This window comes from Martes martes, assembly GCF_963455335.1.
Source record: "Martes martes genome assembly, chromosome: 12".
NCBI classification, from domain to species: Eukaryota; Metazoa; Chordata; class Mammalia; order Carnivora; family Mustelidae; genus Martes; species Martes martes.
Window position 1 is genome coordinate 93,743,900 of NC_137900.1, and position 27,101 is coordinate 93,771,000.

The 27,101-nt window shown below is 60.4% G+C and overlaps 1 protein-coding gene across 1 annotated transcript; it reads right to left on the minus strand.

Annotated features, from left to right (window-relative positions):
* Positions 1–9,513: 9,513 nt before the first annotated feature.
* Positions 9,514–26,740, minus strand: PAEP (progestagen associated endometrial protein; the record flags this gene model as incomplete). Its single annotated transcript, XM_080820258.1, has 4 exons — positions 9,514–9,635; positions 10,444–10,517; positions 26,118–26,257; positions 26,645–26,740. The coding sequence occupies 4 exons, from the start codon at positions 26,738–26,740 to the stop codon at positions 9,514–9,516; spliced, it is 432 nt and encodes a 143-aa protein (XP_080676384.1).
* Between the last annotated feature and the right edge of the window lie 361 nt (positions 26,741–27,101).

Genomic DNA, 27,101 nt, shown 5'->3' on the forward strand with positions numbered 1-27,101 from the left:
GGAGCTCGCCGCTGACCGGCCCCTCGGCCGACATCAGTCCCCGTCACCAGCCACCTACGGGCCCCAAGACGCCACCTTTCTCAGCACCTGCCCGCCTTCTCCTGACAAGACCCTGGGGGCTTCCCCTGGGGACTTGAGGCCTGTTGCTGGCCGGTGCTCGCTGCGGGCGCCGGGGGACCTACCCAGGTACTGGCACATCAGTCTCGGCTGGGCGGCGCCCGTGCTCTCCATACAGAAGAACAGGTAGTTGTCGTAGTCCGTGTCGAGCACAGAGACCTTGTTCTCCTCCAGATCTGGGGAGAGACCGGGATGGCGGTGTATGGGGTTCTCTGTGGCCACCACCGGCACGGCCCGGGCGGGGGGCTTCTCCCGAACCCCACATGGCTCCGGGAGCTGTACGGCCCTGCCTGTTAACCGCGGATCCCGCCGCAGATGCGGAGCCGCCTCTTAGACGGGGCTCGCTCATCACTCAGTCCTGTGTCCTGGGGCCCAGAGTGGTTCAGAAGTGGGTTTCCACGCTGATCTTGAGGGAAGGGGCCCCTGGGAGGAGAAGGGGACCCTCCAGAAATAGGTTGGTCTGAGGGGGCAGGGTCTGTCGCCATGGTGATGAGAGGCACCCCGGGGCAGGGGCGGGGGCGTCCCTGGAGACTGCCAGGGGCACAGCGTCACAGGAAGGGCCGGTCCCAGCCCCTGTGCAGCAGAAGGTGCTGGAGCCCCTGGGGCCGGCCAGCAGCTGTCACCCGAGGCCTCCTCCGGTCAAAGTCTGGCGGGAGGACCGGCCAGGAGGGCAGCATGGAGGGCGGTGGACGCAGATGCTCCCTGAGGCCCGGCCACGGATAGCGAGCTTGGTCTCGTGGCCGCCAGGGTCAGAGCAGCCCAGCAGGGACCTGCCCGAGGCTCTACACCCATAGCACTAAGGGTGGGGGCAGGGGCTGGGAGAGCTGGCAATGCGGGGCCCCCTCAGGCCGGAACACGGGCCCCCCTTGCCCCGCCGCGAGCCAGAGAGGCGGCTGTCCGGTGTGGCCCGGGAGCCCAGCACTCACAGTTGATCTTGAACTCAGCAGGGACCTTGGTTTTTTCAGCCATGACCTTCTGCTCGGCACACCCGCCGTCCTCCCTGAAAGAAGGCTCTCTGTGGGCGGCTGGCCGGGCTTCTGGTGGCAGAGCCAAACCATGGGCAGAAGCCGGGCTCCGGGAGGGCCGCGGGCAGAAGGCCCGGGCCTGGGCTGCCCGCACTGTGACCTCTAGACCCGGCGAGCGACCGAGAGGGACAGAGCCGTGAGAGGGCAGACCAGAGGGAAATCAGGCCGGGAGTGTCCTTGTGCCCACAGTCAGGGGTGATGATCGGCCTTTGGCTGGTAATTGTGGGGGTTGGGTCCTCCTCTCTGTCCCCCACACTCACCCTGCTCTCTTCTCTACCCCCACCGCCACTTCGGGAACAGACAGGGCTCACGGCGGGACCTGCCCAGGCCTCCAGGGACCCGGCCCCACGGCTGCCCAGCAGCCTCCACACGGGCCTTTCTGCCCACGGACCTGAGGCCACCCTGTGTGGTCGGCCTGCTGGCCCGGAGCCCAGGGTGGGGTCACGAGGGCACTGGGAACCACCCAGAGGGAGCCGGCTCCCGTCAGGACCCTGCCCTGCCCGCCCCCCTGCCGATCCCCCACCCCCCTCCCTGCTGGCCCCCAACCCCGGGCAGGGCCACACCCACCACTTGCGCAGAATGATCTCCAGATTGTTCTCGGGGGTGGGTCTCAGCTCCTGGACGTACACTCTCAGGGGGGCGGCCTCGGAGTCCAGGAGGGAGATGTCGCTGGCCGCCATGGCCATGGAGTGCCACACCCCAGCCACCTGGGGACGGGGCCTTGAGTGCCACGGGGGGCGGGAAGGGGCCCGGCCCCCCAGGGCTCTCCCTCCCACCCCGGCGGGGGCCCGGTCGAACTGGGGCGGCCGTCATGAACTCTGGAGGACCCTGGGCCGTCCACCAGACACTGGGCTACACGATTTCCACGCTGGAAATAACACCCCCGTGTTCCCCAAGTGGGTCCGGAGGCGCCTCAGACAAGTTCTCTAGAGCCTTCTGGATCTTGGGAAACCGAGGGACAAGCTGCCCCGAAGACGGAGAGGCAGGTGGGGGTTTCCCGACCTCAAGGGTCCGGCTCGTGCTCGTGTCGCCCCCTGAGTTCCCCCTGCCCTGCCCGGCCTGTGGCTCACGCCCCGCCCCCGCCGTCCGCCCACCTTCTGCAGGTCCAGGTTCTCCATGGTCTGGGGGACGGCGATGGCCTGGAGGCCACACACAAGGGCCAGGCCCAGGGCGAGCTGGAGACGCTTCATGGCTGCGGCTGTGGCACGCTGAGCTCCCGGGAGTGAGGAAGGCCGGGCGGCGGGCTCGGGCCCTTATATGGGGGCCGGGGGCCTGCGAGCCAGCCCCGTCCAGGCCCCCCGGGCACGCGGTTCCCCGAATCCCCCGGGGCTCACCCCCAGACCCCCAGGGCTTCCTCCCGCAGGACAACGGGAGGCCTTCTTCCCTCTCAGCGGGAACAGGAAGGTGCCCGTGTGCCCGGGGCCCGGACAGTTCCTGGCAGCCCCAGAGGGGAGGCTCCGGGGCGGGGTGGGAGCTGCTGGCGCCGGCGGCAGGAACGCTTCCTGGGTCACGAACTTGGGCAACGTCAGGTCAGAATCAGCACCGAGCACAGCTGTGTCCCGGAGGGTGGGAGAGCCCCATGCCAGCCCCAGGGTCTGTGGACGACGTGCCCGTGGGTGGCCATCTGTCCTGCACAAGGGACAGACGTCACCTCCACCTTTACCCCTCTCCTTTCTGCAGGTGCCCCCCGCCCCCGGGCCACCCACCGTGCCCGGCCTCCCTGGAAGTCTCTGTCCTTCCTGGTGTTTCTCCTGTCCCACTCTCCCCTCAGACATCAGCTCCTCCCTGGTCACCGCACCCACCCACGGCAGGAAGGGGGCGCGGGTGGCTTCTGCTGGCCCTGAGGATGGGCCCGGCCGGCAGCGAGTGTTCTGTGAACACGGGATGCTGAGTAACCGCTATGGATGGGCACCAAGGGGCGGGCGGCGGCTGCGGGCATTGGCGGGGTGACCCCTCGGGGCGCGGTGCCTGCGCGGGCAGCTCGGGCAGACTCCACGTGGCTCTGTGTGGTGGTGAAGGCCACACGGTGGGAATCCTACATCTGCCCGCCCCCACGTTTTACCGACGTGCTTCCCGGGGCTCCTCGCGTGAGCTGTCACCAGGGACCCAGGAGCTCCAGGGTGTCCCTGGCAGAAGAACGTGTCCTGCTGACCCGCGTTGTCTGGGCAGCCCCCGCAGGGGATGTGGGCGCCCTGTGTCCCAGGTGAAGCCCGACACCTCTGACGGTTATCCTGCTCATGGCGGGGGAGGCGGGCTTCAGTGCGGAGGAAGGAGCAGGAAGGGGGACAGCTGTCTCCAGCGTGTCCCACAGAGGGACGGCCTCCCTCTCCCGATGCCCAGAAGTGTTGGGCCTTCCCGGGTGGCCCACGGCCCGTGCTCCGGGCCTCGCTGCCCACGTGTCATCACCGTCCGCATCCTGGAGGCTAAGGACGTGTTTGCTCTAGCTCTGGGTTCTCTTCTTTGGGGGCCAGTCATCCCTGTGCCAGGAGGGAGCCCACCCCTCCTGCGAGATGGTGGTCCCGGGCCCACTGGGCTCCTGTCTCAGGAGCGCGGCAGTCACTTGGGTGTGGCCTTGTGGTGGCATCCAAGCCCCGTGACCCCCGCGTCTCCTGGGGCAGGTGGCAGGTCTCAATGCGGGCACGGCTCCTGCCCAGGGAGGCTCTGCGCCCGGGGGACTGTGGTTCTAGGTCTGCAGAAACTTGGGTGGGGGTTGAACAAAGGGGGAGGGACGGACCTTCCTGCAGCCCAGCGAGGTGGGCGTCCGGCGGGCTCTGCAGGGGCGCCCTGCACACAGAGGACCCTGCGGCCCTCCCACCCCACCTGCAGTCCTGGGACAGCCCGCCACAGTCAGCATGTCCGCGGTGTGCGCTGAGCCACTGGCAGTTCACTGGGTGGGCTGGCGTCCCCCTAAAACCCATGCCCCCCCCAACCTCTGAATGTGACCTTATTTGGAAACAAGGCCTCTACAGCTGTGATTACGTCCGATGAGGCCCGCGGGAGCAGGGGCTAACGTCTAGTGTCCTTTTAAGAGAAAACGGACACAGTGGGGACCCAGGGAGGAGGCCATGTGACGACAGAGCCAGGGTCTGGAGGGACAGAGACAAGGGGCGCCTGGCATCGCCGCAGTGCCCGGGGATAAAGAACCCCGGACCCTCCCTGGGGCTTCAGAAGGAGCACGGCCCTGTCCACACCTTGACCCTGGGCTTTGGCCTCAGAACTGGGGGAGAACGGGCTTCTGTCCGCCGCAGACCCCCAGCGGGCGAGGCCTGGCGGCTCTGGCAGGTGTCCCCTGTGCCGTGGCTGCGAGGCGGGAAGCCCCGCTCCTAACCCCGCCCGGCTTCCAGACGGGTCCGCGGGTGAGAAGCGAACGCCGTGTTTTCTGGTGAATTGGGAAGTGCAGGTCCCACCACCCACGGAAGCATCTGCCCGGCACGGGGCTCAGAGGGGCTGTGGTGTTCCTGCCCGTGGGGGCCACAGAGCGCGGGACACGCCCGTTTGTCTGTCCAGATCCGGCGTTCCGCGGAGCTCGGCTGCAGAGACGCGTGGGGTGAGAAGCCGTGCCTGGCCTCCCACGGTTGGTGCTGTCTGGGGTGCAGGAGACCGAGGCCCCGGGGGTCCCACTTTCCCAGGTCGCTGCCCCAGCCAGTGGGGCCTGGGAGGAGCCTGGGCCCTGCAGGCGGTCCCCTGCTCCCCGCCCCTGGGACCCCCTGTGCTTTGGAAGTGGGGCCGGAGAGCAGGCCCGTCCCTGCGGGAGCTGCGAGTTACGTTCTGAGGCTGAACGCCTGGGGCCAGGGAGGGTCAGTGGGCATTTATTCTGTGAGACCCCCTCTTGCATGCGCCGCCCTGTCTCCCGGGGACCCCTCCCCACAGCAGGCCTCTGTGTGGCTTAGGAGCGCGAGTCTGCGTTTTGCTGGGTGCGATCGTGGGGCCGGCAGCAGGTGCCTCCAGGCTTGCACAACCGCGGGTCCCTTTCTCCCGGAAACAGCACCGCTCCTGGTGCGGGCTCCCTCCCTGCACGGATCCGCGGCATTCCGGGAGGACCCCGTGGCCCAGGGCCCCCCCGAGCAGCGGGCGCTGGTGTTGGCACTCACATCGCTGTGGTAGAACAGACACTGTAATGAGCCGAAGGGGCCCCCGGGGTGTCAGCAAACAGTGTCTCTTTGTTTTTGATACATTTCTTATTTATTCATTTGAGAGAGAGAGAGAGCGAGTGGGGAGAGGGAGAAGCGGGTTCCCCGCCGAGCAGACAGCCCGATGTGGGGCTCGATCCCAGGACCCCGGGATCACGACCTGAGCCAAAGGCAGACGCTTCACCAACAGAGCCCCCCAGGTGGCCCCACGGAGAATCTCTTAAAAGCCAGGTACTGCTGTGGGATGGATGGCAGCTCCCCAGAAAAGCAAACAGAATTGCCTACGATCCCACGACCCCACCCCGTGCCCCAGAGATCTGGAAGCAGACCTTGGAAAGGACTTTCTGCCCCCGTGTTCCCCGCAGCACTGTCCATACCGGCCAGAGGAGGGGAGCAGCCCGAGCGCCCACGCACAGGTGCATGGATGAGCAGGAGTGTGGCCCGGCCACACTCGGAACTTGACTCCCCCTTAAAAAGGAGGGGATCCCGGCACCTGCTACCATGTGGTTGGAGCTGCAGGACGTGGTGCCTGGACCCATCAGCCCGGCTCGAACGGACCAGTCCTGAAGGTTCCACTTATGTGAGGGCCCAGAATAGTCAAGTTCATGGGGACAGTAGGATGGGGGGATGGGGGCCGGGGGAGGACAGACATCGTCTAACGGGACAGAGTCCAGTGTGGGCAGATGACCACGTTCTGGGGACGGACGGAGGGGATGGCGCGCAATGGTGTGAACGTGCTGACGCCCCCCGACTGTGCACTTAGAAGTGCTGGGATGGAGTAATTCACGTTCCGTGTATTTCGCCATAATTAAAAAAAGTCTAATTGCCCGCAGCAGCCCGTCTCCGGGCACTCCTGTCCTTTCGTCCCGAGGCTGCCCTCCCCATCCTTCTGGAGCGCTCATCTTGGGAGGGGTCTCATTCTGTTTCCTCCGAAGGAACCTGAGCCCCGTCCCCCGGCCCCGACCACTCTTCCGCAGAAAGGCCAGGGAGGCCTGTCCTGAAACCTCCTTTGAGAACCTTCTTATGCCAAATAATCTTGGGGTTCACACTGAAGCTGGGTGCTCAGGGTCGGTGAAGCCTGGTTCTGAAATGAGCTCAGCCTCAGGCCCGGCCTCCCGTGGAAGGGGGGGGGGCATCCACAGGCGGCTTCTCGTGGGAGGGGCCCCCTGGATCTTTCTGGCCAGGGCACTGGGTAACCTGGTGTCACAGGAGGGACTCTGGTTTGATCCAGACAGGGAATGAGCCACCCTGGGCTGCCTTCTGCTGCCTGGCCAGTGTCAGGACACGCCGGGGTGCAGTCACCTTCTCTCCAGTGGGGGGACCCAGGGCAGCCTGCCACTGTCTGATCCGGGTCCCAGACCACATGGCCTTCCTTGTCCCCCTGCCAGGCTGGTGGGATCTTCAGGGCTCGTATCTGTGGGGCGGCACGGAGGAGCACGGAGGTGGCTTTGCTGACTTTCAACAAGGGGTGGTGGCAGGAGGGGCCCAGCAGGAAGCAGGGCAGTCTGCAGACCTCAGGGTGGCCCTGATGTGGGGTCCTGAGGCCCCAGTGGCAGGGGGTGGCGGTGGCCACGAAGGCGGGACCGTGAGACTGCGGTGGTGGCGGGCCCGCGGCTGGAGGAGCCTGAGCTCTCTGTGGGCGGACAGACACGGCGGTTTCCTCCTGGGGCCCCACCCGCCACTCCCTGTCCTCTCCACGGGGCAGACAAGAAGCAGACACGGGGCGGTGAGGGGGCCGCCCAGGTCCCCAGCAAACAGGTCACAGCAGGCCGGCCCTCAGCCTGCCCTCTTGGCCACAGCACCCACACCTCACGGCCACGTCGGCTGCAGGGCCCAGAGGACCACTAACGAGGGTGGAACCCTGGCTCTGTGCGGGGCGCCCCGCACATCCCACCGGCCTGTGGTCATCCCCGGGGCTGGAACCTGGGTGTGACCCTTCAGAGGAGGTTCCCGTCTGAGTTAGAGCAGGGCTGGAACCCGGGGCCTGGGGGTGGGGGCGGGGCTCCACGTCCAACTCTGCCTCTGACTGGGCTGTGTGCCCCGGAGGCTGGGAACTGCTCGGCCACCCTCCCTTGGGGTGCACGGCAGGGGGGGGGGGTGGGCGGCTGCCCTCTGGGGGGCTGGTGAGGATTCAAGGAGGGCCCTCGCAGCCTCGGTGTGCAAAGGTCAGGACATTTTCTTGTTTCCACTTGTCTCTTGGGGGGAGTGGGTCCCCTCTGCAGTGGCTCCCCTGCTGGGAGCCCGGAGACCTAACAGGAAGGCGGGGCTGGGGAGGGGCCCTGTGATGCTGCTGTCTCGGCATCTGTCCGTCCACAGCGCAGGCTGTGTCCCCTCCCTGCCCTGGAGCTCCAAGAGCCCCACCTCCAGGATGGCGGGACAGCAGGAGGGACCAAGAAGACCCCGGAGACATTTCTCTCTCAAGAAATGGAACTGAAAACTTATGCTTCTCCAGGTGCCTCCCTGTCAGCACACAGGGCTTCCACGGTCCTGGGACGAGGGAGGTGCCACGCACCGTAACGGGAGACTGTGACTCCTTATGCGGGGGCGGGGACGATAAGGGGCCCTGTTGGGACCCACGCTGACACCACCCTGCCCCCACCCCACTCCCCAAGCTGTGCATCCTGCATGCGTCGACCAAGAAAGACGCAGGCAGACTGCTGGCTGCTTGATTCCTTTATTGCTGGAGGAGGAGAGGCTCAGAGCAGGGGCCCCGAGGACCCCGCGGCCTGAGGAGGAGCAGGGCCGGGAGCCCCGGGTGGGCTCGGTCCCTCCTGATTCCTCTGATGGGGCAGGGAGGGGGCGATGTCATCTCTGGGACCTGAAACGGACGCGGGCTCCCCTGTGACTCCTGGGGAGCCTGCTGGGCCCTCGCCAGCCCCTCCCAGCCTGGGGGTGAGGGACGGCCTCTCCGCCTCAGGCTGAGTGGTGGTCGGCCCACGCCAGCCCCCCACACCCTTGGCCAAAAGAGGCCACGGGGACATCTGTGTGAGAGCTTGACTGGGACATGGGGAGGACATCCCAGGAAGGCCACGGGAGAGAGGGTGTCCGTGGCCAGCCTGGCCCCTGCGGTCACCAGGAGCGACGCCAGGTTCCAGTCACTCCCGCAGAGGGACCGGGGCCTGAAAGAGGGGAACTAGGGGTCCCCTGGGATGCCCCCCACCCATGTATGTACCCAGGACGTGGGGGCAGGGCTGGTACGTTACCGCAGGAGGCGGGTCAGGCAGGAGCTCACCTAGAGGCGGCACTGCTCTGTTGGTGGGGGAGGGGAGAGCCGTGGGGGGGGTCACAAGTCACCAGGACAGCCCTGGGCCCAGAGTGGTGCGGCAGAGGGGGTGGGGAGGGAGGACCCCGCCTCGAGGGCTCTGCACCTCTCACCCCCCGATCCCGGGGAATGGGGGCCACAGGGAAGGAAGACACTGTCCCGATGTCTCTGGAACCCCTGACGGGGACCCTGAGCTGGGACAGCACGTGGAGGAGGGGCTGCCGCAGGCCAGAGCTCACCCTTCCCCTGGCTCAGGTCCAGGATGATCCGCATGTGCACGGGCAGGGTCTTGAGGGCTCTGTCGAATTTCTCCATGACCTTGTTGTCGACCTTCAGGGTCCTGGCTGTGGGGGGCGGCGGGTCAGTCCCTGGGCTGCGCGGCTTTGACAACCTCGGGGAGCCGCGGGAGCCCCGCCCAGGGAGTGAGCGCAGGAAGGACGTCCTGGAAAGCGTCCCAAGGTCTGCGAGGTCTGCTCCCAGGGTGGCATCCGGGGCTCAGCCCGCCCGCCTGCAGGGTCCCCGTCCCCTCCTCTTCCTCCCGGGACGGCGCTGGGAACAGAGGGCTCCCGCCCCGGGCTGCCGGGGGTCCTGCACCAGCAGCTGCTGACTTACAGACCCCGGAGCCTCTGCTGCCTCAGCGCCGTGGGCCCCTCGGGGACCGGGGAGAGACGCCGGAGGACAGCAGCAAGGCTGGTACTGAACTTCCGGGGGTGTGTCCGAATGTCGCCCTCCAGAGTTGCGTTCATGTCGGAACAGCTCTGAGACCACTAAAAATCTCCTTCCCGGCTGGTTTCAGATCTTACCGACCCGTTCTACCCACTGTCCCGTGGAGCCCCTCCGCTCGTGGACACACCCCTCAGTCACCCGCTCGGCCTGTCGCTCGTCCCTGATTCCCCCACACCGGTGCTGACGGGAGCCCGGGGGGCTGGGGCGGCCCCTCCCCCTCCGCGCCCCCCCCCCCAGCCCCTGGAGGGCTCCGCTACGCACCCAGGTACTGGCACATGATGCTGCTCCCAGCGCGGGGCGCGGGCGCCTCCATGCAGAAGAACAGGTAGTGGGTGTTGTCTGTGTCCAGCACGGAAATCCTTCTTTCTCCTTGGTCTGGAGCAGAGGCCGGAACAGAGGCCCGAAATCTGTCTGTGTGCCCCTCGGACCTTCCGCACTGGCATGGCCACTTCCCCAAAGCCAAGGGCCCGCCCCCTCCTTCCCAGGCCTCGCCTTCCCCTGCCGCTCATTTCCACAGCTGCTACCGAGAGCCCCACAGACTCGGGAGACGGCAGCTGGGCTGTGGTGGCAGGGGAGGGCTGGCAGCCACGGGGAGGGCCCGGGGTCTGTCCCAGAGGGGGCCGAGGGTGGGGCGGGGGGCTGCTGGGCCCAGGGGGCAGTGCGGTATGGAAAGGTGGGACCGAGGCTGTTGAGGTCCAGAACGTTCCAGAAGCAGGTTCCGGGACCGAGAGGCAAATGCACAGTGTGTCTAGCCAGAGGTCTGGCTGAGGGGGACACGTCCAAGGAGCCAGAGGCTGCCGGTCCCTGAGCAGGGAGGTCCCCTCACACCTGCCCTCAGACACGTCCCCGCACGGACCCCCACCTGCACGGCCATACGGACGTCACAGGGAGCCAGATGAGGCTCTGCTGTCTTCCCACGCCCAGCAGGGAGCGCAGGGGCCGGGAGGAGGCTGAGCCCCGGACGGAGTGGGGTCCCCAGGCCTCATACCCCCAGGGGTGCCCTTCGTGGCCTTCGTGGCGTGGGCGCAGGAGAAGCAGGGCCTGACTCCTTCCTGCCGCCGGGACGCTTCCGAGCGAGCCCCCAGTGCCCGGCGCGGGAGGGGGCACTGCTTGTCCAGAGCTGCCTGCGGGGAGATGCCTGGGGGGGGCGGGGGGCCCTCGGGCGCGGAGTCGGTGCACTTACAGTCGACCACGAACACGGCGGGGTCCTCGGTCTTCTGGGCTATGATGTTCCTCTCAACGCAGGCGCGGTTTTCCCTGAAAAGCCAAAGAGTGTGGGGGGTCGTCCATGAACCCCAGCGTGGGGACAGGAGCGGCTCCAGGAAGCGTCCACGGGCCCTGCGCGCGCCCAGCCTCGTCTGGCCCCGGGCCGGCTGAGGGCGGTGCCACAAGGGCGTGGCCGAATGTGAGCAGCCCCGTGGCCCTGATCCGGTGACTTGGCCAAGTCGGCAACGGGGCAGACCAAGCCGGCCGCCGGGACACCTGCTGGTGGCCGAGAGCCCGCGTCAGAAAACTGACCCTGTCTGGGAGGGGCTGGTTACAGCACTTCCAGGGACCTCGTCATGGGGACACTCAGAGTTCCTCGAGCGCCGGCCCCCGCTCTGCCCGCGGACCTGGGGCTGCCCTGTGTGGTCGGCCTGCTGGCCCAGAGCCCGGGGGGGGTCCCCAGGGCACCGGGAACCACCCAGACGGAGCCGGCTCCCATCAGGACCCTGCCCTCCCACCCCCCTCCATGCCTCCCTGCTCGCCCCCTGCCTGACTCGGAGCCAGGCCCTCGCTGCCCCCAACCCGGGGCGGGGGCACACCCACCGTTTGTGCAGAATGATCTCCAGATTTTTCTCGGGGGTGGGTCTCAGCTCTTGGATGTACACTCTCAGGGGGGCGGTCTCGGAGTCCAGGAGGGAGATGTCGCTGGCCGCCATGGCCATGGAGTGCCACACCCCAGCCACCTGGGGACGGGGCCTTGAGTACCATGGGGGGCGGGAAGGGGCCCGGCCCCCCAGGGCTCTCCCTCCCACCCTGGCCTGCTGGGTGGTCTCCGGCACGCATTCCCCAGGCAGCCCTGCAAGTGTGCTAGGACCCGGCACATCTGAGGGTCCCTACCCCATGCTGAAGCCCACGCGGGGTTCCCTCGTGTTTGGAACACCCACCGTCTCCACCCCAGCGCTGTCCTGAGTAAGCTCCCACTCGGGGCGTGGCCCTGTCTTACGTGACTCCACTCCGGGGGTGAGAGGGGGACAGGGAGGTGGCTGGAGCCAGCATTCGGGGGGACAGAGACGTGCCCGAGCTCTATGCCTCAGTGTCTGCCCTTAGATGTCTGCAGCCGGGCCCTCCTGCCCTCCATCAGCCACCCCGGCCCTGGCCCCCAGCACCCACCCCACATGCCCCTACCTTTCTTATATCCAGGTTCGTTGTGGTCTGGGGGATGACGATGGCCTGGAGGCCACACACAAGGGCCAGGCCCAGGGCTAGCTGGAGACACTTCATGGCTGCGGCTGTGACACCCTGAGCTCCCGGGAGTGAGGAAGGCCGGGCGGCGGGCTCGGGCCCTTATATGGGGGCCGGGGGCCTGCGAGCCAGCCCCGTCCAGGCCCCCCGGGCACGCGGTTCCCCGAATCCCCCGGGGCTCACCCCCAGACCCCCAGGGCTTCCTCCCCCAGGACAACGGGAGGCCTTCTTCCCTCTCAGTGGGAACAGGAAGGTGCCCGTGTGCCCGGGGCCTGGACAATTCCTGGCAGCCCCAGAGGGGAGGCTCCGGGGCGGGGTGGGTGCTGCTGGCGCCGGCGGCAGGAACGCTTCCTGGGTCACGAACTTGGGCAACGTCAGGTCAGAATCAGCACCGAGCACAGCTGTGTCCCGGAGGGTGGGAGAGCCCCATGCCAGCCCCAGGGTCTGTGGACGACGTGCCCGTGGGTGGCTATCTGTCCTGCACGGGGGCACACTTTGTCACCCTCCCGGTCCCTTCCTGCGGTCACCCGGTTCACACAGCTGTCCTGAGCATGCTCGCCCTGGGGCTGGACGTGGCCGTGCAGTCTGCTGTGCCCCGTGGGGACCCCTCCGTGCTCCTGCACGGCCGCCTGGGCCCACAGGTCATCGTCTGGAGGCAAAGGCCGGCTCTCAGATGTTTCGGCATGCAGAGTGTCCAGAGGACTCCGGCGGGACCCCCACAGCCCTCACCCTCCTGCCCAGAGCCACCCTCAGCGGGTTCGAGATGCCCCAAAGCACGGGCACCAGCTTCCTTCCCTTGCTCGCAGGTCTGGGGGCAGGGGCGGGGCGGCAGCAGCGGCGGGAAGGCGGAGAGCAGGCCCCTGGGCCAGGTGGACCAGCGCGTGGCTGGCAAGCTGACTGGCTCACGGAGGCAGGCGTGGGGACGCAGTGGGCGGGGAGGGGGACCAGGGGACCCGGGACTCAGCAGTGGGCCTGTCAATCAGGAACCCAAACTGGAAAAAACACAGGCCTTTATTGTGGGGTCTCGGATGGCAACTCAGGGAGCACAGGCTCCGGGGGGACCAGAAGGGAGAGCAAGGGGTGTTGTTGAAGCGAGGGAAGGAGTAATTACCCCGCTGGTGTGGGGCTGACTGGCGAGGGCCCCTTCTGGTTGGTTTCCTCCTGACGACTTCATCGGGGCTCGCGAACTCTGCGTTGGTCAACTTGCTGTCCTCTGTGACCCGCCTGCCGGTTGCTCTGGTGACATTTTATGCGCCCCTGGTTACAAAGCTGTTTCCGCCTCCGGCCCGGTTCGGGACCTCGTCAGCCAGAAGGGACAACGAGGGTCCTCATGTTCAGGAGTGTTAGACAGTCCCATAGGCCCAGGTGCTGGGGATGCCGGGGACCCCGACGAGGGGACGGAGGGCTTGGGGAGGTGAGGTGTGACAGTCCCAGCAGAGAATGGTGACTGGGGCCCGGGTAGACGTGGACATTTGCAGACCTTATGTCTCGCTCTGCAAATTCCATGAGGTTTTCTTTCTTTTCTTTTTTTCCCCCCAAAGATTTTATTCGTTTATTTGACAGAGAGAGTGTGAGAGCACGAGCAGGCAGAGAGAGGGAGAAGAATGTGGTTTTCCATTTCCCCCATACATTGCCCTTGCCAAGTGAAAACCCGGAAAAGGAGGGATTCCTTCCACACTCGGTCAACACGCGAGCCCAGTGGGGGAAACGGCGTCTCCGAGGGACACAGGCCGCGACAGAACCCACACCGTGCTCTCTGTCCCACCTCACAGAGCAGACGGGACGATGGCCGCTCTGCCTGCGGGGGGAGCTTGCTTGGCACTGCTGGGTACCCCCTGCAGTGGACCCCACACCTCCAGGGCCTCTTCTGCAGGAGACCCCACACAGGTGCGGGGCGGGGAGCTCTGGATAGTGTCCACCTGGGGCTCCGAGCTCCTGCGATGGGCATGAGGCAGCCGATGCTGTCCAGCTGTGCAAACTGGTCCCAGGTGGCTGAAGGTTGTCCCCGTGGCCACCCCCAGGCTCGAGCCTCTGCGGGGACGCAGGACGAGAGGGGCCCCTCGTGCCCAGCACAGACGGGAGGCTCAGCCCGCTCTCAGGAGGCCGGCTCCCTGCCGCTCCCCACTCTACCGGCCTCCGTTTGTCCCCAGCTCTGGGCCGGCCTGGAGTGGGGCCCGCTTCCCTGCTGCCCGCCTTTCACGGTGGCCACGGGAGCTCGCCGGGCAGTGGTGCCAGCCCGTCATCAACGGAGCGTGCTGGGTGTCCGTCTCGGAGCCTGTCCCACAGCTTCCCCGCAAAGGGGGACCGCTGTCACGACGACGGGTGAAACGTTCCCTAGAACAACAAAGAACGCGACCCGCCCCCTGGTGTCCGGCCACCCTCCCCCTCGCTGGCTCTCTCTGCCCTGCGCTGCTCGGCCCAGGGTCTGGGTGGCGATGGCGCCCTGCCCCCCACCCTCTCCGCCACGCAGTCTGGTTTCGGCCCCGCGGATGCACAGGTGGTCTCCGGTGTCGTCCCCTGGTGGCCTCTCCACCAGGGCGGCCTGCTGACCAGTCCCGGCTCCTGTGGGAACACCTCTGCCGACCCTGGGGTCCCTCGCCACTGGGGCAGTTTTCCTTCTCTGGCCCCCTGCACTCCCCACGCCGAGTGCTCGCCCTTCGTGCTCAGCTGCTGGGGGGTCTCACCCGCTCCCAAGCATCCGGGCTGCCCTCTTGACCTCTAGCTTTCATCTCGGTTGTGAGTCCCCCGAATCCTAGGTCAGCACCCTAGTGGGTACCCGTGCCCGGACATCCCCCAGCTCCCACCAAAGCACCTCTGACCCACTCCTTTCCCCGAGACCTGACTCGCCCCACATCTCCGCGGGGGGCCTGGGAGTCATCCCCGGATTCTCCATCCTCCTCCAACTGACCTTTGCGTCTCACCTGTAAATTGTCCCCGTCCTCTGCTCTGGTCTCAGGGCCCGTTCCCTGCCCTCGCCTCGCTCCAGGCACCGTGGAGGGAAAAGCCCCACGTGTCAGTGGGGTCGTGTTGCCGATCCTGAAACACAGACAGGTAGAGGCGGGCGCCCTCCGTGCTGGGAAGCGTCCTGGGCAGACGCGCATCAGGATCACAGGACGGTGCGTATCTGGCCTCCCTTCAAGACCTGAGGGCAGAACTTCTGGGTTGGGGATTGAGAAGGTCTGTTTACTGGCTGCCTCTCCCCACCTCTGACTCGGATTCAAGCGGGTTGAAGCTTCCCCAGTAGGGCTCACAGTCTGTGGGGTTGTCCTGGGATCTCTGGCTCTCGGGATTTACAGATGCTGACTCCCTAGCCCCCTGTCTAGGGCCCACGCTCCTGCATCCCCTGCCTCACCCTTGAATTTTGCCCCAAGTCCATACCTGCAGCTCGGGAGCCCACCCTGGTACTCCCACCCCCATGTCTCTGAGCACAGCAGAGCGACAACCTTCCCGCCGAATGCCTTCCCGCCGCACGCCAGCTGCCAAACCCACCGGCCCTGTGCAAGGGCCCACTCGCCCCCTCATCTTCCTAGGAGGCTGCCACGAGGGAGTTCTCCTGCCGGGTTCCGAAGCAGTCTGAGGCTTCTGCCTCCCAGGGAAAAGTTACTCAGCTTTGTCGGGAAGGGGCTTCTTAACAACAGGACACCCCACCACTGTGGTTGCATTGCCGTATCCAGATCCTTCTGGACCTGCTATCATCCCGTAAGACAGGGGACCTGGGGGTTGGCACCCTTGCTTATCTTGCTCTTGCTGTCAATGTGCATAATACGGTTTCTGAATCTAAGAAGGGCTCGTTGTTTCTCACCAGCTGCATCTGCCAGCCTTGCTTGATGCTGGGTCTGTGATGTCACCAATAACGCCATTTGATCCGTGTTTGTGTAGCAGAAACAACTGTTTTTGCATTTTGAAAGTTACCCGTATTCCACGTAGTAAATCTCTGCAGACTTTATCCCAGAGTTGAGTGTCCAAGGGGCTCTACTGAGGCAGTGTTGAGATAGCAAAGATTGTAAAAACAGGGCACACAGCACCACAGACGGTGTTTGAGAAAAGGAATAAGGGATGGTGGATGATGGATGGATGGATGGTTGGATGGTGGATAGTAGATGGTTGGATGGATGGTTGACTAGATGGATGGATGGATGGACGGATGGTGGATGGATGGTTGGCTGGCTGGCTGGTGGATAGTAGATGGTTGGATGGATGGTTGGCTACATGGATGGATGGATGGACGGCTTCCTTAACTGATAGGCCATTTAATTTCTCATTCTCTCAGGCTCTGCAACTTTCCAAGGTGCTTTCACGTCCATTGTCACTTTTGACCCCTCCCAATCAGCTTCCTGTGCAGATGTCAAGAATGAGATAGAATGTGCCAAGTCCCTGACCTATACTCACAAAGTTAGTAGCCAAGGCTGGCCTCTTGTCCAGGGCTGTTGAAGTCAGCCAGAAGCTGATTCTAGAACAGAACGTCACATCCAGCTCCCAGGGCCCTCCCTGACCTGGTGCTGGGCCACCTCCCTGAACCCAGGGTGAGCCCAACACCTGCCAGACTCTGTAGGGTCCTGGGACACTTGCTCACAATGGATCTTTGTGTCTCACAGGCTCCATTTTTGGCTCCATCTGGGACTTCCCAATAACCTAAGTGACAGCTGGATCTGATAATTAACTGAGTGGGGCAGGAAAGAGGTGAACACTATTCAGTGTTAGGGCTGCAAGTGGTAATTAGGGTACTAAGGTTGTGCTGATAAATATTTACAAGGAAAATGTGGACTCAGAATCCTGAACTTGGCCCTGTTATGCCCCAGGCTTTCTCCACCTACCCAGAGACACCTGATCCAGAGGACAAACCAGGACGGACACTTGCTGACACTTCAACTCATGTTTTAGGATGATCAAAGTTGGGTTTTACCCTCTTTATGAGCTAGACCAGTCTATGGTTCTTTTTACCACAAGAATATGGAGATTTCAGGGCAGCATTTGAATGAAAGAGACAATTGCAGACTATTTAGAAAATGAAAATGAACACATAGTGCCTCAGATTCCGAGAGACACAAGTAAAGCGGCTCTCAGGAAAATCTGGGGTCCTAAAGATAATTTTAATAAATAAAAAGAATGAAAATGAATTAATTAGCGATACCACTCAAATGTTAGGGGGGGAAACAGCATAACCATAAGAAAGGATAAGGAAGAAACTGCAAATATAAAAGCAGAAATTACTGAATCAGAAAATAGAAAAATGGTATATTTGGTCAAGTGATGGTTCTTGAGAAATACCAGTAAAATACGGAGCCTTCGGTGCCCTAATCAAGGAAAAAGGGGGAAAGAGAGTATACATCAAGTAATAAATGCAATTGGGAAAATAATCAGAAAAGGAGAAGAAAGTGAAGAACCTTTAGGAGGGAAATGTTTACTTTACCTCATGGAATAAATAAAGAGTTGGATAAATATAGGGAGTTTCTAGAAAAATATGTTACCCAACCTGACGGTGAGCGAGCTATAAAGTATTAATGGACTAATTTCCTAGAAAAAAACTAGAAAAAGGAAAAATAAGTTATTAAGGAGGTATTTCCCCCCAAAATACCAGTTTCAAAAAGTCTTTTACAGGGAAAATCTAACACACCTTCAAGGGACAGTTAATTTGAAGGCTAAAAGCATAAGGAAGCTTTCCAAATCATTTTTAAGAATTTCAGACTTTGTTTCCAAACCCTGTCAAGAAATGTACAGATTGATCTCAGTTTTGAATATCAGTGTAAAATTATTAAAATATTATCAAATAGAGCACAGTAATGCTTTCAGAGGGTAATACATAAGAGCTTCATTTCAGGATTGTGAGCATAATTCGTATTAATAAACTTATTAATGAAATTCATCATAGTAATAGATCACAAGAAAAAAATTGTGTGATCATTTCTGGTGATACTATCAAGGCTCTGGTAAAATTCAAAATTATTTTTAATAATAAATTTAACAAAAATTATACAAACTCCATGTGAAAAAGAATTACACTCTTGAGGACCCAACAGAGGACACAAACAAAGGGAATGCATGTCACAATTGTGGAACATTTCATAAAGATGTCAGTTCTCCCCCAAGTCAACCCATAAATGTAATGCAAGTCCATAAAAATATCAGCCATATTTTTTACCAGACCATTTGATCCTAAAGTATATTTGAAGATTTAAATAAGTAAGAATAACTAACAAAATTCTGTTAGAGAAGACTAATTGGGATGAACTATCCACACCAGATGTTAAGATAAAATAATCAAAACATTGGGGTTCTGGACCACACCAAAGCAAAAAGCTTCTGCACAGTAAACGAAACCATCAACAAAATAAGAAGGCAGCCTACTGAGTGGGAGAAGATATTTGCAAATGATAGACCTGGTAAGGAGTTGATATCCAAAATGAACTTAACAACTCAACAGCAAAACAAAACAAAACAACAACAACAAAACCCATTAAAAAATGGGCAGAGGGGGCACCTCGGTGGCTCAGTGGGTTAAGCCTCTGTCTTCGGCTAAGGTCATGATCTCAGGGTCCGGGGATCGAGCCCCGCATCGGGCTCTCTGCTCGGCGGGGAGCCTGCTACCCCCTCTCTCTGCCTGCCTCTCTGCCTACTTGTGATCTCTCTCTCTGTCAAATAAATAAAAAAATAAAATCCTTAAAAAAAAAAATGGGCAGAGGTCCCGCATAGACACTTTGTCAAAGAAGACATCCAGATGGCCAACAGGTAAATGAAAAGATGCTCAACATCCCTCATCATCAGGGAAATGAAAATCAGAAGCACAACGAGACGTCACTTCACCCCTGTCAGATTGGCTAAAAGCAAAAGCACAGGAAATAACAAGTGTTGGCGAGGATGCAGAGAGAAAGGAGCCCTCGTGCACTGTTGGCGGGAATGCAAACTGGTGCAGCCACTGTGGAAAACAGTATGGAGTAATTAAAAATAGAAAGGTCGTATGATCCAGTGGTTCCACTGTTTGGTATTTACCCAAAGAACATGAAAATACTAATCCAAAAAGATATACGCATCCCTGTTGGTTGCAGCATTGTTTACAATAGCCAAGATACGGATGCAGCCCAAGTGGCATTGACAGATGAATGGATAAAGAAGATGTGATATGGATCGTGGAATATTACGTAGCCATGAAAAAGAACGAGAGCTTGCCATTTGCAACGACGTGGGTGGATCTAGACGGTATTATGTTAAGTGAAGTGAGTCAAACAGAGAAGGACAAATACCGTATGATTTCATTCATACGTGGAATCTAAAAAACAAAACAAACAAACAAAAAGGAGAGACGGACCCAGAAACACAGAGAACAGACTGATGGTTGCCAAAGGAGGCGGGATACACAAGATAGGCGAAGGAGAGTGGGAGGTCCGGGCTTCCAGCTATAGAATGAGTAAGTCACGGGGATGACAGGTGCGGCCCAGGGAACACAGTGATATCGCAGTAGCGAGTATGGGGACATGTGGTGAGCACAGGAACATGTAGAGACCCCGAATCACTATGTTGTACACCTGAACCTAATGGAACATTGTGGGTCAACTGTGCTTCAAAGATAAAGCAAACCAAACCAAACCACGGGGGTTCCTGCACACAGCCCAACAGAATGGATGAAAAGTCTCTGAACAGACTCAAACACACATGAGAATCAGGAATGTGGGGAAACTCAGTAGTTAATAAATGCTCTTGGGAGAACAGCGTGGACATTTGGAAAATACAGTTTGAGTCCTAACGCATGAATTAAAACAAACGAATTCCTGATGGAGCAGAAGATTGGACAATGAAAACAATAAAACAATGAAAATTCAGGTATTCAGTATGAGAATATAAGAGGCCTCTCTCAAGCTGATCAAAACCCTGCAACGGTGGTCAGAAGCAACAAAAGGAAACTCTGGTGAGTTTAACCACGTAGAGGAAACACACTGAAATGACACCACAAGCTAAGTAAGAAGAGAAATAATGTACTGAGGAAAATTATTTTTTAATTGATAGCACAAATAATATCTAATTTCCTTAATATATAAAGAGCTCCTGCAAATCATTAAGCACCAAGAATTCAATAGACAAAGATACAACTTGATCCTTCTCAGAAAAGTATTTTCAATTAACTAAAAATGAGAACAAAATATATTAAAATATGTGGATGCACACTTTGAAGGGAATTTGTGCCACTGGTGCTTATATTAGGCCACATAAACAGACTCAGTTGAAAAATCTAAGCCTGCAGCTTAAGCAACTAGGAGAACAACTTGAAACTCATGCAAGCAAGAGGAAAGAGATAATGTAATAGCAAAAATCGATGACATAGAAAACAGAAAACCTATAGAAAAGAACAAATCAAAAACAGTTTTGCGGGATGCCTGGGTGGCTCAGTTGGTTAAGCGTCTGCCTTCGGCTCAGGTCATGATCCCAGGGTCCTGGGATGGAGCCCCAGATTGCTCCCTGCTGAACAGAGAGCCTTCTTCTCCCTCTCCCTCTGCCTGCTGCTCTACCTACTGTACGCTCTCTCTGTCATATAAGTAAAAAAAATCTTTTCTTAAAAAAGTTTTGATCTTTGAAAAGATCAAGAAAATGGATAAACCTCTAGGCAGACTAATCTGGAAAACCCTGATTAGTGGACACATACCACTATTAGGGATGAAGAATGTGACATCAATAAAGATCTTATGGAAACAAAAACGGTATTAGAGGTTGCTAAAACCAAGACTAAACTAACTCACTAAAAAGGGTGCCTGGGCGGCTCAGTCGGTTAAGTGTCCAGCTCTTGGTTTCGGCTCAGGTCATGATCTCAGGGTTGTGAGACTGAGACCCAGTTTGAGATTCTCTGTGTCCCTCTCCCGCTGCCCCCTCCCCACTCATGAGTGCTTGCGCGCGCGCTCTCTCTCTCTCTCTCTCTCTCTTTCTCTCCCTCTTCCTATTAAGGGAAAATTTGTATGACTTTCTGGAAATAATTCTAATAACTTGGACAAAATGCATAAATTCCTGGAAAGATGCAAATGATCAAAGCCTATCGCAGGAGCAATGGATAGCCCGATTCGACACAGATCTATTGCAGACATTGATTTTGTGGATGAAAATCTCTCCCTCCCTGGCTAAAATCTCAAAGCGCAGTTGGCTTCACTGTTAAATTCTCTCCACCATTTAAGAAAGCAGGAACGTGAATCCTGCAGAAACTCTTCCAGAAATCGCAAGCCGAGAAGTGACTCCCCACTCGCACTGTGAGACGCGCACGACGACAGGCTGCCTATGTGTTATTAATTAAATGAGACTTACTTCTCCTTTGAATTGAAACCCCACCTTCATTGTCCCTCAAATCCCTACACAAATTCCTCATCACTCTATTTTGCTCCCCTGACCTTTGGGTTTATTCCGATGACCAGGTGAACCCTGCCCCGTCCCTTCTTGCGACTGCGCGTGGAAGACGTTGGCACCACTAGCCCCAGCCCCCTCCCTCCTTGCCTGGGGACAGATCCTCCTTCAAAGCCATTTCTCAAGTCCCATCTGTTTTGATTTGGACTCTGACTGGTGAGAACATCCATATTGTCACCAACACGAATGTTACTACTAGGTTGACCTTAAGATTTCTTTTTCCCTGGAATACAGTCCACGGAAGATCGCAGTGTGAGTAGGTGGGGCACTGTCTCAGGGGGCCAGACCCCAGGGTGGGCGCAGGCCCCACAGTGACCGGGGCTGACCAGAGAGGGTGCGGCGTCTGAGCGAGATCTCGATGACGTCTCCCCCATCGACGCCCCCTCATGTTGGAAATGACACGCTTTGTGACGGATGGATTGCCGTGGGGCGTCAAAGCCTGTCACTGGCAAAAATAAAAATTAAAATTAAAAAATCGACACTTTATTCTCTGAAATGGGCAATTTTGCAGAAGTCAGATTTCTTTGTTTCTGCGTGTTCATTTTATGGCTTCTTGCCTTTCAGTTTTTATTTTTGTTTTTTAAGGTTTTATCTATCTATTTATTTATTTGAGAGAGAGAGAGAGAGAGAGCACGAGTGGGGAGGGGCAGAAGGAGGGGGAGAAGCAGGCTTCCTGCTGAGCAGGGAGCCCGAGGGGGGATTCGATCTCAGGACCTTGGGATCATGACCTGAGCCGGAGGCAGACGCTTCACCGACTGAGCCCCCCAGGCATCCCTCGGTTTTATTTTAGTTTACATCTAAAATACGTAAGATTCGAACTGGTTCAAAACTTAAAATTGCCTGAAAATCTGTGCCGCTTTTGAGTTTCTGCGCCCGCGTCCCCAGCTTCCTGCCCGGGGACTAGCTCGCTCCGCTCCGCTCATCCTTCCTGCCTGTCCTCCCGCGGCAGTTTAGAGAACTCGGAGGAAGGAGGCCGACCGACGTCACCACCTACAGAGAAATCATTCTTCCTCTTTCATTCTCTCAACACAGTTCGCTTGAAACTAGTTTGAGATTCACACAGATGCTCCCTGCTGGAACGCAGGGGTGACTATGCCTTTCACAGGCTTTTGTGTGCGTGTCCTGGTGGGAAAGGCGGGAGGTGGGTGGGTGCGTGCACTGTCGCCAGGCCACTGTCCCCCACCGTGGCCCCCCGATCGGGCGGGTAGAGCCCGCTGTGCTCCCTGAGAACAGTACCGGGTGCCTGTCTCCTGCAGACACTTCCGGCGTGGCCACGGGAATGAAGGGACCGCCTGGGACAGTGCAGGGGACCCTGTTCTCGTGGTGGCCTCCTTCCGCTGTGCTGGCTGTCGGGTGTAATGGTGTGTGAATGCATCGCCTGCCTCCCAGACCCGGAGGTGCTCACTCCTGTTCCTAAAGGACCTGTCTATGCCCTCTGGATGCCGGTGGCGGGGCTGGGGAGGGAGCGGCGCAGGGGCGGGGCCTCTGCACCCGTGTGTCTGTCTGCCTTGGTACGGGACCCGTCGACTTTTTCTCTAGACTTCTTGGGTTTGTTTGGGATGATGACATTTGCTGTGAAATCTTCCATTTGGGAGTTTTTAAGTCTCTTAGGTTACGGCCAGACAGCTGAACCCCTTACGATGCTTTTAATCACATCTCTCTCCATCTGTGCTCACTGATAGTTCCGGAAATGTTGTATCTGTGGTTTTTCCCAGCTGTTTCTGAGCTAAGCCTGTCCAGCCTCACACCTGCCCTCACCTTGGGGGTACAGGCACCTTATTCTCCTTATTTTAATGCTTCTTTTCTAACCTAAATGGATCGCAGATTCATTTATTTTAGTTTCCTTTTGCTAACTCATTTAAAGAGTAAGGGCTTTGAGCTTTCCTCCTAGCTCGTTGATGCTGGTATTTTCTAGATATTTTACAGATTTTGCACAAGTGGATTCTCTCATTTTGTGGATGAGAAACTAGAGGAACTCCCCCCCAGGAGCTGATGTCGCCCGGAGCCCCCCGAGAATGCCAGCAGAGCCCCAGGCCCGTACCCTGCAGGCCCCCCAACAACACTGCACAGAAGGGAGATCTTGCGGCTTTATTTGGAACCTCAGAGAGCAGGCTCCAGCCCGAGCACACGGACCCAGGAAGGAGGAAGGGGACGGGACCGGGTGGCCGGCTTCTTCGAAAGGACAAGGAAACTTCTGCCTTCTGGGGTGGGGTGGGGGGGCTGGTCTGGTTTCTCCTGTGCGGGAGGCAAGCAATGGGTTTTGCAGGTCACTAAGACAGACAAGGGCAGAGAGCGTGCTGTTGCGGGGAGGGGACGGGGTGGGGACGGCGCGGACGTCTACCCTTAAGGATGCCGCCCCTGGCCTCCACATTCTCAGCTTTGTCTTCGGCCCAGCCATTCCCAACCCCCTCCCCATCCTGCTTCTCCTCCACCTCCTTCAAACAACTGCGTGAGCCCCAAAGGAAAGCACGGGGTCCCGCAGTAGAGCACATGCTTGGACCCAAGTGTTTCTGGGACAGAGCCAGAGCCGGGCGTTTGGCCGGCATGGCCAGCCTGGCCCCTGCGGTCTCCAAGAGGGACACCACGTTCCAGTCACTCCCGCAGAGGGACCAGGGCCCAATGGAGGGGAGCTGGGGGGTCCCCTGGGATGCCCCCCACCCGTGCATGTGCCCAGGACGTGGGGGCAGGGCTGGTACGTTACCGCAGGAGGCGGGTCAGGCAGGAGCTCACCTAGATGCGGCACTGCTCTGTTGGTGGGGGAGGGGAGAGCCGTGGGGGGGGGGTCACAAGTCGCCAGGACAGCCCTGGGCCCAGAGGGGTGCGGCAGAGGGGGTGGGGCGGGAGGACCCCGCCTCGGGGGCTCTGCACCTCCCACTCCCCCATCCTGGGAGGTCTGGGAAGCCGGGGGCCACCATGGAGGCAGTGGGGCCCAGCGCTCGCGGCTGTCCGATGGGCGAGCCCCACGTGGGGGCGAGCGGGGACGTGGGGTGTGGAGGGGATCACCTTCCACGCGCGTCGGGTTGAAGAAGAGCCGGATGTGCACGGGCAGGGTCTTGAGGGCTCTGTCGAATTTCTGCACGACCTCGTTGTCGACCTTCAGGGTCCTGGCTGTGGGGGGCGGCGGGTCACCCCTGGGCTCCAGGGTCCCTGTCCCCTCCCCTTCTTCCCAGGAAGGCGTGTGGACAGGAGGAGAGGGCCCAGCCCCCTCGGCTAGGGTCTCACCAGCATAGCTGAGCCCCCAGAAAGTGCTTCATTCGGGCAAACCTGGAATGTCTCTGCCTTATGCTACGGGTTCTCCTGGCTTGCATTTCATTAAGAACATTACCACCAACAAAAGCTTCTAATTAGTACTAATCTTTTGACCAAGCCAGTAACACTAAGCCCAGCCCCTTGACCCAGCAACCATCCTCCTGGCCCCTTTCGATTTCTGATGCAGTGAGTGGACTTGGCCACCCCTGGGGAAAAGCAGGGACCCCCAGGCCCGTCGGCCCATAGGGTGCTGCATTGTCTGCTTCCTGGGTGCCCAAGGTGCCGGCCGGGGGTCCTTAGCCACTGTCCCACTCAGGGTGACCTCGTGCATCGCCCGTGCCTACCCAGGTACTGGCACATCAGTCTCGGCTGGGTGGCGCCCGTGCTCTCCATACAGAAGAACAGGTAGTTGTCGTAGTCGGTGTCGAGCACGAAGACCTCGTTCTCCTCCAGATCTGGGGGCGAAGAGAAGGGCCAAAGTGGAGACGGAGTCGTGTCCAGCAGGAGCGCCCCTCCCGCGCACTGGGGGGCACCCGGAGATCCCCGGGGCGGCACCGGGCGCGGGCATGGCCAGAGGCAGCAGGAGAGGAAAGGGAGAGGAGAGGCAGAGCACAAAGCCCCTGTGGTGGGCAGAGGCGGGCGGGCGTGTGGCGGGACAGGGGTGGGGAAGAGCAGAGGCTGCTCACAGCCCAGCCTTCTGGTGGGGCGGGGAGGAGCAGGAGGGCTGGGGTTGGGGGAGGCATGACCAGCACGGGGAGGAGAGGGCCAGGGGGGAAGGGTCAGAAGACGCAGGCCCTGGAGAGGCATGGGTTCTGGAGAGGAGGAGGGTCAGGGTGGCCCGGAGCAACGCTTAAGTAGAGGAACAAGTAGAATTTGCTGGGGGAATCTCCACAGGACATTTCAGTGCCTCCTTTGTTTCTATTTTACCACTAAATTCTCCATTTGTGTTTCTCATAATTCACCCCCCACCCCCCACGAACGTTGCGATCTGTGACAGAGAATACGGAGAAGGAGGTGCTCTGCGTCCTGTCCCACTGCCCCCGACGGGGCTCCGCGTCCCCTCATCCCGCGGAGTCCAGGAGCTCGGCGGGAGCTGCGAGGCCCGGCCGTCCAGAGCGAGCGGGAGGCAGCCCTGTCCTGTGTGAGCCAGAAGACGCTCCGAGGACGGTCGTGGGTGGGGAGGAAACTCTCGCGGCGGGGGCTGCACCACCACACCCGAGAGGCTGGAGGCCGGAGGCCCAGAGCTTGGGCAGAGCACGGCCCCTGTGAGAGCCAGGCGGCCGCGCACGTGCCCACCTCACCCTCCCACCGCCAGGACAGCCGCCTCCCAGGGACAGCCGTGGCCGTGTGTGCCACTCCGAGCCGGCTCCTAGGCACTGGGGACACCTACCGTTGATGTTGAACTTGGCTGCGCACTTGGTTTTCTCTGCGAAGACCTTCTTCTCAACACATCTGTTGTCTTCCCTGAAAGGTGGTGATAGCATTAGGGGGTGACGCTGAACTTGTCCCTCATAGCAGACAGGGCTCACGGTGGGACCTGCCCGGGCCTCCAGGGACCCGGCCCCATGGCTGCCCAGCGGCCTCCACACGGGCCTTTCTGCCCACGGACCTGAGGCCACCCTGTGTGGTCGGCCTGCTGGCCCGGAGCCCAGGGTGGGGTCACGAGGGCACTGGGAACCACCCAGAGGGAGCCGGCTCCCGTCAGGACCCTGCCCTGCCCGCCCCCCTGCCGATCCCCCACCCCCCTCCCTGCCGGCCCCGAACCCCGGGCGGGGCCACACCCACCACTTGCGCAGAATGATCTCCAGATTGTTCTCGGGGGTGGGTCTCAGCTCCTGGACGTACACTCTCAGGGGGGCGGCCTCGGAGTCCAGGAGGGAGATGTCGCTGGCCGCCATGGCCATGGAGTGCCACACCCCAGCCACCTGGGGACGGGGCCTTGAGTGCCACGGGGGGCGGGAAGGGGCCCGGCCCCCCAGGGCTCTCCCTCCCACCCCGGCGGGGGCCCGGTCGAACTGGGGCGGCCGTCATGAGCTCTGGAGGACCCTGGGCCGTCCACCAGACACTGGGCTACACGATTTCCACGCTGGAAATAACACCCCCGTGTTCCCCAAGTGGGTCCGGAGGCGCCTCAGACAAGTTCTCTAGAGCCTTCTGGATCTTGGGAAACCGAGGGACAAGCTGCCCCGAAGACGGAGAGGCAGGTGGGGGTTTCCCGACCTCAAGGGTCCAGCTCGTGCTCGTGTCGCCCCCTGAGTTCCCCCTGCCCTGTCTGGCCTGTGGCTCACGCCCCGCCCCCGCCGTCCGCCCACCTTCTGCAGGTCCAGGTTCTCCATGGTCTGGGGGACGGCGATGGCCTGGAGGCCACACACAAGGGCCAGGCCCAGGGCGAGCTGGAGACGCTTCATGGCTGCGGCTGTGACACGCTGAGCTCCCGGGAGTGAGGAAGGCCGGGCGGCGGGCTCGGGCCCTTATATGGGGGCCGGGGGCCTGCGAGCCAGCCCCGTCCAGGCCCCCCGGGCACGCGGTTCCCCGAATCCCCCGGGGCTCACCCCCAGACCCCCAGGGCTTCCTCCCGCAGGACAACGGGAGGCCTTCTTCCCTCTCAGCGGGAACAGGAAGGTGCCCGTGTGCCCGGGGCCTGGACAGTTCCTGGCAGCCCCAGAGGGGAGGCTCCGGGGCGGGGTGGGAGCTGCTGGCGCCGGCGGCAGGAGCGCTTCCTCTGAGGAAGCTGAACCGCTTGCCCCCCCGCAGCCTTCCCTGTGCTCC